The sequence below is a fragment of the Ictalurus punctatus genome, chromosome 6, assembly GCF_001660625.3.
Source record: "Ictalurus punctatus breed USDA103 chromosome 6, Coco_2.0, whole genome shotgun sequence".
Taxonomy (NCBI): Eukaryota; Metazoa; Chordata; class Actinopteri; order Siluriformes; family Ictaluridae; genus Ictalurus; species Ictalurus punctatus.
Window position 1 is genome coordinate 9,545,002 of NC_030421.2, and position 12,799 is coordinate 9,557,800.

The 12,799-nt window shown below is 39.4% G+C and overlaps 1 protein-coding gene across 1 annotated transcript in view; it reads left to right on the forward strand.

Moving 5' to 3' along the window:
• Nucleotides 1-12,556: 12,556 nt before the first annotated feature.
• mlphb (melanophilin b) overlaps nucleotides 12,557-12,799 on the forward strand; it is a 35,915-nt gene continuing 35,672 nt past the window's right edge. The window contains exon 1 of the mRNA XM_053680876.1: nucleotides 12,557-12,799. This exon is cut by the window's right edge and continues 75 nt beyond it. Coding sequence (XP_053536851.1) covers nucleotides 12,582-12,799 — 218 coding nt within the window. The 5' untranslated portion in view covers nucleotides 12,557-12,581.

The following is a 12,799-nucleotide window of genomic DNA, read 5'->3' on the forward strand; positions in this document are numbered from 1 at the left end:
AGATATGTACACATTTTGTAACAACATATGCTGACATCCAGAGCAGGACAATGCCAAACCACATTCTGCCCGGATTACAAGCGCATGGTTGCGTAAGCAGAGAGTGTGGGTGCTAGCAGGGCATGCCTGCAGTCCTAGAGTCAAAATAAGGCAACGAAGGCCCTGTACAGTTGTACAGCTGAAGAAATGCATAATGGATGAATGGGGGAAAATTCCGCTTACTAAACTTAACCAACTGGTGTCTTCAATGCCCAAACACTTCATAAGTGTTATTAAAAGGTGATGTTACCCAGCACACAACATCAAATAATGTGTTAATAGTGTGTTTTCAATATAATACAGGGTGAATAAAATTTTCAAATGACTCTTTTTGTTAGTTTTTTTGCATTTTCCATACTATCACAACTTTTTCGGAACAGGGGTTGTACATGTAACAGGAAATTAAATTCTTATCTATTGTTTTACATTCATCTTTTAATCTAAAACCCAAATGTCTTCAGGATATAGGCAAAAAAAAAAAGAAATTAAAAAAAAAAGAATTGGCCTTGCCATTCCAATAATTTTGAGGGGACTAAGTGAGAGATTTGGGTGACATCTACAATTTCCTCGGTGCTCACATCAGTGAAGATCTCACCTGGTCTCACAACAACAGACATTAATGAGGAAGACTAAAGAATAAAGCCAAAATTCTTAGCAATGTCTATAGGGGTACCATTGAGAACACACCCGCACACGTGTACACACACACACACACACACACACACACACACACACACACACACACACACACACACACACACAAAAAAAAAAAAAAAAAAACCCACACTGCTTCTACCACTTTGTAACCAAGATACACATTTGAACTTTTTTGTTTTTGTCTTTTATACACAATGCACTGTTTGACAACTGCCTTTTGTGACCTTTGCACATAAGGTCTATAATTGCACTATATTTATACAATCCCGTGCCCAATGTCTCTTTAACTATACAGTACATGTTTACTGCCATTGATGTTTTGCAGTATAGTCTACCTGCCTCACTCTTGTTATGACATGAGGTTCTCTATTTCATAATAACTCTTTAATTAACTCATTATCTTTGTTACTTTGTTTCTTCTTTGGTCCCAAGCTTTGATGGTTTTTGGTTAGTTTACACAATTATACATAACAATTTCAGATGCAATGCAAGTGCATTTTTAAGTCACATCAAGTTGTACTTCCTCATCCTACTTAATTCCAACAAGACAGAAACTATAAACTATCTATGGCAAACTATATGGCCAAAAGTATGTGGACACCTTACTATAACCACCGATATGAAATCAAAGTTGGACAATTAAAAGATATCTGCTTTTGGAACTAATTTTTTCTTGACACTGAAACTGAGTTTTAGTATTATTATTTTATTATTGGAAAAAATTCTGTGTTAACAAAAATCAGTGTGCTGAAAGATGTTTAGGCAATGAAGATAACTGGGTCAAATAATTAACATCATCAATCCACCAACATCCAAACACTGAAAATGTGTTTCATTGCCTAGGTTATGTACAGTTGGTAAATAATATAGTGCAAGACCTCCCAGAATAAAAAATGCCAAATTACATGGAAAGAATGCAGGAGTAAAACAAAATTACACAGCAAAAAAGCCATCATGACCACTACATAGAAGTGTCATTGTAATTTAAAGGGTATGGCAACTCAAAAACTGAAAACACATATATACTAATTATTGCTATATTCTGTTAATCTAATGAATTATTTTAGCAAAAATGGATTATGATATTGAACATATTTTAACAGTCAAATCATGGTTTGTGCTCCCTCTACAGGTTGAACATTTCCTTTGGCAGAATCCTCTCCATCACAATACATGACAGAATAAGGCTTATATTTATTCATCTGCAGAGTCTGAGCGCCAGCTACAGGTTCACTTTATTTATTATTGTACTTACATAAAACTTTTATATAAAATATTTTTCCCAATTTTCTATCTATTAATTTAAATTCACTGCATTGCAAAATGATTGCAAATTTATTACAATATTGCTCAATAACTGTTAATAATTAGCAAAATGCTTGCTTCACACTCTGCTTCTATGGCAAAAAAGAATGAATTCCTAAAACAAGAAATTTATATTTCAGTGCTTTTAAACATACTTAAACTGAAGAAATTATTTTTCAAAAAGCCTTAGGTCACGAACTTAAAAACTGCCAATCTCACACTGGGGTCAAAAGTGTGAAAAGTGTGCAGTGTGAAATAATACGTGAAAGGGCAATTGGCAATATTTATTTAAACTATACTTTAAGGTTTCCCTAAAAAAAATTCACGTGACAGGGTTGTGTAAATGTGTTGTCATGGAAACGGTCCATAAAACAATTGAATTTTTAACATACACACGCACACAGAAAGACAAAAATTAATTACGAAAAGTTAGGAGCACAGTTTGCCGGTACTGAAGGCTGTCTTGAGGTTTGCATCCGGATCCAGGGCCACATGTCACTCACAAGCAAATAACAGTAACAAGTAAATAACTCACTCATAGATAAATAAACACGAATATCCTATTATACACACGTATATATGCACTAAAACCTGATAAATTAGTAGCATAGCAAAAGACACGAAAAAAACACTTTCAGTTTAACAGTGCTGGCATGTGGCAAAGTTTAATAGTCTAACAGCTTCTGGAAAGAAGCTGCTTTTTAACCTTGCCAACTAACCTGCTGCGCAGCCTCCTGCCTGAGGGGAGAAGGACAAATAGTCTGCTGGCAGGGTGGGAGGAGTCCTTCATAATTCTGGAGGCCCTACTCCTGCATCTGCTGATGTATGTGTCACTGATTACTGGGAGAGTGCATCCAATAATCTTCTCTGCTGACTTAACCACACACTGCAGGGGGTTCCTATCTGCAACAGAGCAGTCCCCATACCATACTATAGAGGGGAGGATGCTCTCCACCACACCCTTCTAAAAAGAGGACAGTGGCACAGGCAGACACCAACAGATTTATGTGGTACAGCTGGGTGTCTGCACACTTACCGGGATGTTGCAGGTGGTAGTTTACTGAGCCCACCCTCTCAAGGACTTTGTACGGGCCCTGCCAGCAAGCCAGGAATTGGCAGGAGGTGTTCGGGAGTAAGAGGAGCACCTGGTTGCCTGGCTGGACTTCCCTGGATTGGGCTGGGCGGTTGTAGGCCTTTTGTTGGTCTCATTGTGCCGCCTCCATGTGCTCCTGGATGAGCGGTGTTACATGGTCAATCCATTCCTGCATGTCCTGTACTCCACTAGGGAGTGGAACAGTGAGGGCTGTTCTTCCCAGGTTTCCCAGGCCACGTCCAGAAGTCTTTGAAGTCGCCGTCGGAAGAGGAGCTCAAAGGGAGTTAATCCTGTGGATGCTTCCGGTGCCTCTCGGGCAGTAAAGAGCACTTAGAGAAGGAGACGGTCCCAATTCTTACCCTCTTCGTCAACTGCCCTTTGCAGCATTTGCTTGAGCGTCTGTTTGAAGCTCTCCACGAGGCTGTCTGTCTAGGGGTGGTAGACGGATGTGCTAAGATGTTTTACTTGCAACAGCCGACACAGATCAACCATTACCTTAGACATAAAGGGCATACCTTTAGGGTCACGTTGCTCCCGGAGTCCAGGAGGGCAGAGACCAGCTTGCCGTTCACTTTGATGGAGATGGTGGGGGCATTGGGAGGACTCGAGACATGGAGGGCACGACCTTCCAACCAGGGTGTCGGCTCACTGTGGGGTTGACGGGTCCAGCTCAATAGGCATGGGCTCGTCCCGGGGACTTCCATAGGCGGGGCGGCTGTCGTGACGTCTCCTCTCCCTGTGGAGGTCCATTTTGTTGGGTTGGAGCAGCATCAATGTGGGACCCAGGGACCTAGGCAGGAGAAGTTGCTCACCTATCTGGGTTGGTTGTGCCCTTTTATACTCTCCTGGCTCCTGCAGGAGGGTGAAGAGCAGCAGCTCCACTCATTGGCTGCCAGCCGTGTGTTCTTCTATCGCCTCGCCCTGCAGCCATGTGCTCTCATGCTGTCCACAACAAACAGGCAGCAGTTGTGTGAGGAGCATGTTGGTCCTGGTGCACGTGGGCTGCAAGCCCACCATTACAGATGTGTTCAGCTCACGCCTATAGAAATTCTATGATTATAGCACCATTTAGCAGTTTGCAGTAGCAAATTAAAAATCATGACAGCAAGCTAGTAGTTAGTTTGCACTGCTAATCTGCTAATAGCTAACATAAAGCCAGGCAAAGAAAATTGTATACTTCACTAAATTGTGTGCTGTGGTTGGTTACTACCTAGGATAGTAACAGTTGTGCTCACTACATGCTCACTATAGCCAAACTACAAGCGACATGAATGACTTGTTACTTGTTATTGTGTACAAAGGGTTGCTGAGACATACCTTTAGCATAGCTACTGGGTTAACAGAGGTACCCACTCCAGCATGTATAGTGCAAGTAGTCATCACTTGGCAACTTTGGAGATATGAGTGTGGCATTATGAGAAGAAAACTGCTCCTCCACATTAGCGACTCAGCATTATGCACATGTAACTAAAAGAGGAAAATTGTAACTTATGGACCAAAAGTTGGTAATTACGGAGTGGCTAAGTGTATATGCTTTTATGATGCGAGACTAACTCTTTTTACCAGAGGCCTGGTTTGGAGGTACCTGTGTTCGGTATTGAATTTATTTGTCACACTCCACAGTAGTGATTAATGACTCATATGAAAGTAAATATTCTGGGATTTCCCTCCCCTTTAAAAGAAAATGCTACCCTGGATGATTTTAACAATTTTTGTTAGAGGTTTTGCGTAAATTTCACAGTACTAAAACGGCTTTGGTCAAAGTTACCAATGACTTGTTGATGGTTTCTGATTCATCCTTCTTGATCTTAGAGCCGCCTTCGATACTGTTGATCATGGTCTTTTACTTACCTGTCTTGAAAGTGTTTTTGCTGTGTCGGGGACAGTTTTAAATTGGTTTAAATCCTATTTTCTGACTGTTCCCAGTTTATTTCCTTGGGTGGGTACAGGTCTGACACTAGCTCTGTGCTCACTAGTGTTCCTCAGGGCTCAGTTTTAGGTGCTTTACTTTTCAATATTTATTTATCTCCACTTGGGATCTGCTGCGATCGCTCTGCCTTCATTATCGCTTTTATTCTGACGATACCCAAATCTATTCACTCAAAATCTGGTGAAAACCTTGATGTTTGTTTTCTTTCTGACTGTATTTCTGAGATAAAAACATGTATGAATAATAATTTTATGTGCCTGTATAGCGGTAAAACTGAAGTTATTCTTATAGGTTTCTGTCATCAAATTCTCAAAACTGGTCCACTGTCTTTGTTGGTTGATGGCTCTGTTCTAGAGACTCAAAGTAAAATGAGGAACCTTGGAGTAATTTTTGATATCAGTCTTACATTTGATTCTTTTGTACAGAGCACTGTTAAAGCATCCTTTTTTTCACCTCAGAAATATAGCAAGACTGCACCCTGTGCTAAATTTCTCTGTAGCTGAAAAGCTGATAAATTCATTGTCACTCAAATAGATTACTGTAATACCATTTTAGCCGGAGTTTCTAAACCCACACTCAATAAGCTCCAATATGTACAAAACTCTGCCACCAGGATCCTGACTGGGACATGCAATCATATTACTCCTGTTTTGGAGTCCTTGCACTGGCTCCCGGTCAGATTCCGTGTCGATTTTAAAAATATGATGTTGACATACAAAGCATTATATGGCTCAGTACTTATCTGCTTTGTTAATCCATTACACCCCAAATCGCAGACTGCACCAGCACAGTCTAATTTCTTAACTGTTTCACAAACCTGCTTAAGATCTATGGGTGACGGGGCTTTTTTTGTCTATGCTCCTACCCTTTGGAACTCTCTTCCTCTCGAACTTAGGGAAGCTCAGACCTTTGACATATTAAAAGCTCAACTCAAGACATTCTTTATTAAACCAGCATTTGCTTGCTGATGTCTACTTTTATTATTATTATTATTATTATTGTTATTATTATTATTATTATTATTATCATCAATTATCATAAAAAACATTTCTCTATACCGTATATATTGTGTACAGCACTTTAAAATACTGCTTTTAAAGGTGCTCTATAAAATAAAGTTTCTTCTTCTTCTTCTTCAGTATATGCAGGCTTTAGTCTCTGAATACTACTCAAAATCTACACTGATTTTAAACAAGGGGCTGAACTGGAGAGGCTGAAATCACACTGACAGAACATCCTAGCTTAAAAAGCAATGCAGGTACCGTGCATCCACAGATAGGGAGTGCACTTTTATTAAAGTACTTTAAAGTAACTGGATGTACATAAGATGGCTATATGTCACCCCGTGACTTCACCAGCCTTTCAAATATAATTGAGGTTTTGTCCTATTTAAATTTTGGTCATTTTAATTTCTAATTAAAATTGTAAATTTTAAAAAAGGGATATACTATGAGACTGAAACTGAGACTACTGAGACTGATTGAATAAATTTACAGTGAAGTTTTAAGTAAGCTGTAAATATATTTGAGGTGTGTCTTACTGCTAGGCTGTCTGTGCTGCTTGAAATTAAATCCATCATTCTCCTCCCTCACTGTTAATAAGACATGTGATAAGCAGTGCTGTATGACTATCTGCCTGCAGCTGTCCAGTTGAGCCCCTAAGGGATTACCTCACAGGCTGTAATTCAAAATGTAAGGTATACGAGTCATATTTTTGTTGTTGTTGTTGTTGTTGTTTTTCTTGGGAGATGAAAATTGTTTTAAATATACAAATATGTTCAAATATATAACAGGTCATGTATCGCAAAATATGTCATTGTATCAAATGTAGGAAAGGTCATCTGTTTTTATAGACAATGTAGTATTAAATTAGCTCTTAGCTGATTGTAGTAGACAAAGTAATGGCTTTTTAATTTAAATCAGAATTTCAATCAGAGTGTATAACTACAATTTTTATTCTACTTTTTTTTTTTTGCTGTTTCACATGTATGAGTGTGTATGAGAATATGTAAAACAAAGGTTCAACAAAACTCAGTTGATGATCTACTGACTCGTGTTTTGCTTGTTAGTTTTTGTCGTGATTTCCCCTTGAGCTAGCGCTGTAGCATACAGCGTGCTCGGAGACCCGAAGCGCGAGCCAAAGCGAACGCACGCTTTTGGGTCTTCAGTGGCATTGACTTTGTTTACTTTCTACACATGCTTTTTTATGGTTTTTGTCCTGTCTCCACCCCTGTCTTGTCATTGGTTGTTTCCCATAGGTGTGTCATCAACCGCTCGTGTCTCTTTGCACTTCGCGTAGTGTTACCATCACCATACCAAGCGTTTGTACCTTGTTCCACGTTTTGATTCATGTTCATTGATTAAGCTCTTGTTACTCGTTCTCGTCTCTTGCCTTGCCTAGTTTATGCCTGTTTGTAGGTCTGCTGACCCATTGCCTGTTTTTTTGACCACGCTATTGTCTCATGATTTGGATTTGTCTGCCTGCCTCTCTATATTAAAAGCTCTTTTCTGTACTTGCATCCGTCCTAACCTTCATTACATGGAATATGTGACAGTTTTTAGAATTTTGTATTACACTTCAGCTCAAATACATTCACTTTTTTATCCTGTGTTTTATTAAAAGCAAAAGATTTATACAATTACTGGTTGTTGTTTGCTCTGAAATTAGAATTTGCTTTACAATTCTTCATCCCAGTTTTCCAAATTAAAGGAGGTAGTAGAGGGGTTAAGACCATGTAGACATAATATAGGACATCTGTCACGAATCGTGACGGAGCAGAGATAGGACGGATGCAAGTGCAGGATGAACAGTTGTTTATTAGAAAGAGAGATAGGCAGACAAATCCAAAACGTGATCCACAAACATGCAAGAGGTCAGGCGATTGGCAAACAGGCATACACGGGGCATAACATTACATAACACTAGCATAACATTACATCCTTCAAAGCATTAGCATGTTCTGCTTACTCTCACAATCCTCCAAACTCCCACACCCAAAGTCTCCATAAACAAATGAGACAGCAGTGCATCCTACAGAAACCGGACGTTGTCCACAATGTGAAAACAACTCGGAGAGTAAGCTGAACTAACCAACAAAATTACCGAGACTGATAAACAGTCTGCACACAATAATAAATATAATGTCTTTACCTTTTAAAGACTTGTAACAAATAATATAACAGTGTAGCACGTAAAGCTGAGGAGATAACACTAATAAAATTAAATAAACAGAAACTCTCACCCGGTCAGAGCATCAAAAGAGGCACATTAATACAGAAGTAAATTTTAAGAGGACTAAGTCCACAAAATCTAGGTGGAGTAATGCAACGACAATATCTTCAATAAAAATCCGAATTCTGTAGAGCTGGAAGGCCGAGTGCAAAAAATACAAATAAAAGAAGAGCAAAAAAGACTCCGCTGTGTAGGTGATGCAGTTCACCCCGATCTCTCTCGCACGGCGTAAAATATCAGCACAGTCACTGTGATGGTGGAATCTGCACACAATAGCTCGTGGTCGTTCACCAGGCTTGGGGTTCGGCTGAAGGGTCCGGTGGGACCGGTCCAAAACCGGCTCCTTCTCCAGACCAAACACCTCTTTTAACAAGGCCGCTACAGCAGCAGTTGTACAGGTATCAGCGCCCTCTGGAACTCCAACTATCCTAACATTATTGCGCCGTGACCTCGACTCCAAATCCTCACATTTATTCTCTAATTGAGTCACGGTCGCAGTGAGAGACTCAATAGTAGTCTTCATATGAACTATGTCATCGGTGCAACCGGAGAGCGCGTGCTGCATTTCCCCAACAGTACCTTTCAGTATTGATATGTTAGCCTCGGTAACGACTTTATCACTAGCCTGCTGTGTTTTCACGGCCTGCAGGTCAAGCTGGATAGTAGACAGCGCACCCCCGAGAGTCTCCTGGAGCTTCTGGAGCTCCTTTTTAAAACTATCGGCGATGTCCTTCCTCAGTAAAGCCAGCAACTCAAGCCTGAGTGCGGTGAAAGCAGGGTCACTGCTCGGCGATGTGGATACAGGGGGAGGAGGCTCGCTCGCGGCGCGTACACTTGGCCTCCGTCGTGTCTGAATGCTACCACGGGTTTTCGTGTTCTTTCCACACATTATAACATGCCAAAAATTTTAAATTGCAAACAAGGAAACAGAGTAGAATAAGTCAACATATATTGTATGACCGAAAAGAGCAAATTAATTACAATTTTAATCGAAATCAGCAGGAGCCTCCAACTTCGCGTCTTACTCCATCTAATTCCGAATTCCCTAGCATTAAGATTTCCCCTTCACTGGAACTAAGAGGCCCAAACCTGTTCCAGCATGACGATGCCTCTGTGCACAAAGCACCAGAAAGTCACAGTTTGCCAGTACTGATGTCAAAGAAGTTTAGTGTCCTGTACAGAGCCCTAACCTCAACCCCACTCCAAGTGAACCTTTGGGATCAACTGGAACACCAACTATGTGCCAAGAAATCTCCACAGCCACATTTCAAAATATAGTGGAAAGACTTCCCAGAAGAGAGGAATCTATTAAACAGCAAAGGACTGAAATAGGTTTATTAATTTGTGCATGTTTTCACAGCGCAGAACCGCTTGTGGATGCTATCTACTGATAAAGCAGATATTTTGTCTTTACACATCTTCCAATGTAACTGTCTGGGAATTACTTTACAAGTGTAGAAGTGATTTATTTTCCAAAGTATACATTCTTGGTGTAAATTTTTATACAAGCCAATTTTTAATGCTGAACATTGAGTGAATATCAAATGATGAGCCAACATAACAAGACAGCCGTTTTTTAGGTGAACAGTTTTGTAATTACAGCTGACAGATTGCTATGGACCAAATAGGAACAGTAATGGAGAGACCCTGAGAACAAATAAGAGTAAAGTGAAAGTTTTTTCCTTCTTTTGTTGGCCATTTTACATCCAGCCTGCTGTGTTCGTGCCATCTTCTGAACAGTTTGGCAAAATATTTTGATAATTATGCTGCCTTCGAGGCAAGTTTGCAACTTGTAATTTCCCACCTCTAACCAGTACAAGCTACAGAAATTATCCCTGCAACTTCTCAGCATCTCAACCTGGGGTTCTTCTCAACAACAAGTTCCTTTCCCATTTATGAAGTGATGTCAAACCAGAATGGCTGCACACATTGTTAACATTGTAAAGTGCTATTCTGCTTTAAATTAGTTTATCGCTGTACTACTTTGTTAAATCTGTAACACTAACCTTGTGGCTAACGCTACTGACTGTTGTTTGCTTTTAGGCCTGTAACTGTAAAAAAGTGTGATTAAAGCTTTGCTTTGACAGAGCAAACAAAAAAGAGACCCTTTCATGGAGGCATCCATGTATTTTTTCCCCTTTGCACATTGCACAAACATGCCAACCAAGGTGGGAAATCATATCATTGCAACACACAAATTACTACTTGCAAGGCACCACAAATGCAGCATTAGTAAATGGAAGATTTAGCCGGCCTGGCTGAAAATGGACATGGTCTGGTGGAGGATGTGGTAGCTCTCACACTAGTCTTATTAGATTAACTCTTAAACATGAAAGAGTTAAAATTTCTCAAAACAAAATTCACCCCCTCATAACAGATAATTAAATGCTGGAGTTGCCAAAACAAATTAAAATCCAAGTGCCTTGTTGCCCTTTTACATACACACACACACACACACACACACACACACATACATATATATATATATATATATATATATATATATATATATATATATATATATATATATATATATATATATATATATATATATATATATATATATATATATATATATATATATATATATATATATATATATATATATAAATTTTATGCTGCAATGGGGGTTGAATAATTCTGATTGCAACAGTTTCAGATGGATGGATTCATTGAAGTATCAGGAAATCCTGGGAGGAAATGTCATGCCGTCTGTGAGGAACTTGAAGCTTGGGCATCATTGGACCTTCCAACAAGACAATGATCCCAAGAATACCTCAAATTCCGCCAAGGCCTAGTTACAGAAGTCCTAGAAGATTCTACAGGGCTATCACAGTTACCTGACTCAAAACCCATAGTCTCTGGTGGGATTTGAAGAAGGCGGTTGCAGCACGCAAACCCAAGAATATTACTGTACTGGAGGCCATTGCTCATGAGGAATAGGCTAAGATTCCTCAGGAACGCTGCCAGAAGCTATGCATCTCGTTTGCAGCAGATCATAACAGAAAATGGGTGCTCTACTAAGTACTAATGAAGTGCAATGAAGTGGTTGAAAAAATTTTCAGTCTAATTTGGGGAAACCACGCGAAGCATTTATTTATTTGAATTGCTCATGTTTGATTTGTTAATTGCAAACAGCGGAAAGTCTGTAAATTTTGACAATAAACCTGATTTGCAATGGGGGTTAAACAATTTTGATTGCAACTCTGTGTGTATGTGTATAAATTACCATATTTTACATGTGCAGTATCTTATTTAAACAGCCTTTATTCCTCTGACCAGAGCTTGAAAATTATGATGTTGAATATTACCAAGCAGACAAAGCTGGATCTCTCGAGTCTCACCGATGAAGAGGCAAGACACATCTACCAGGTGATTCAGAGGGATTTTACCCTACGGAAGACAGAAGAGGACAGACTCAGGTAAGAATGCTGTCACTTTGGGTGTACAAGTCTTTTAGTGCAGCCCATTCTGAAGTGATGAACCCTGACATTTGATGGGGGTAAATGCCCACAGAAGCTTTCCATAAATACATATTAATTTTTTGCATATTACTCAAATTGCATGTATTCGCTTTAGCCCATATTCATTATGTCACGAAATGAGGTTTAGGACAGATGCAATCACAGTTAAGAACTTTATTGAAGAGAGATGTGCAGATAAATCCAAAGACAGAGGCATGGTCGAAATAACAGGCAGGGGTCAGGCGTTCAACATACAGCCATAAACGAGGCGAGGCAAAAATCAAAGAGGAGTAACCAGAAACAAGATCAAAAACCATGAGTAAATATATCGAACAAGGTAATTTATCTCATGTCAGGGCTGTTTCTGATTCACTGTGTTTTGGGCTATCCATGCAATATACATGGTATGGTAAAATCCATATTGTGGCACTGCATAATAACGGTATTCACTTTAATACCAATGTCCCAGCCCTTCTGAGCAGTTGACAAATCTGCAGGACCAAATTGCTAAGTAATGTTTCCAACACCATGTGGAATTCATGCTATGAATAATTGAAGCTGTTCTGTGAGCAAAGTCAGGGGGTCATGGTCCTAAAAGTTGCTTATGCATTCTAACTTATAGTGGTATATTAGCTTATTCAAATGTTGAAAAAATACTTTCACTTGTGTTTCCATCATAGTGCATGTGTGCATGACTGTGCCATTTCCTAGATTGTGTGCCCGTGCTTACTTTCATTCTGAAATCTGTACAAAACGTTATAGGTCCCAGGTCACTGTACAATGTTGGGCTTTATATAATTTATTTATTTATTTATTTTTTACACAAGATTCATTTGATAAATGCATTTGAGCAGAGGAAGTAATGCACAAATTGAAATACCATTCACAAACTGAAATGCAGTTGTCTCTGTTTAATTCAACTGTACATTGCAGAGATCTTCAGTCAAACATATTGTCAGAGGATACAAAGAGAAATCTGCTGACCTACCATTCCAACCTTAGCAACTCTTTCTGTATACACTGCCTGCAGCCATTCAAGTTCCTGCTCAAAAGTAAATGTCAGTGCAGGAACTGCAAAGT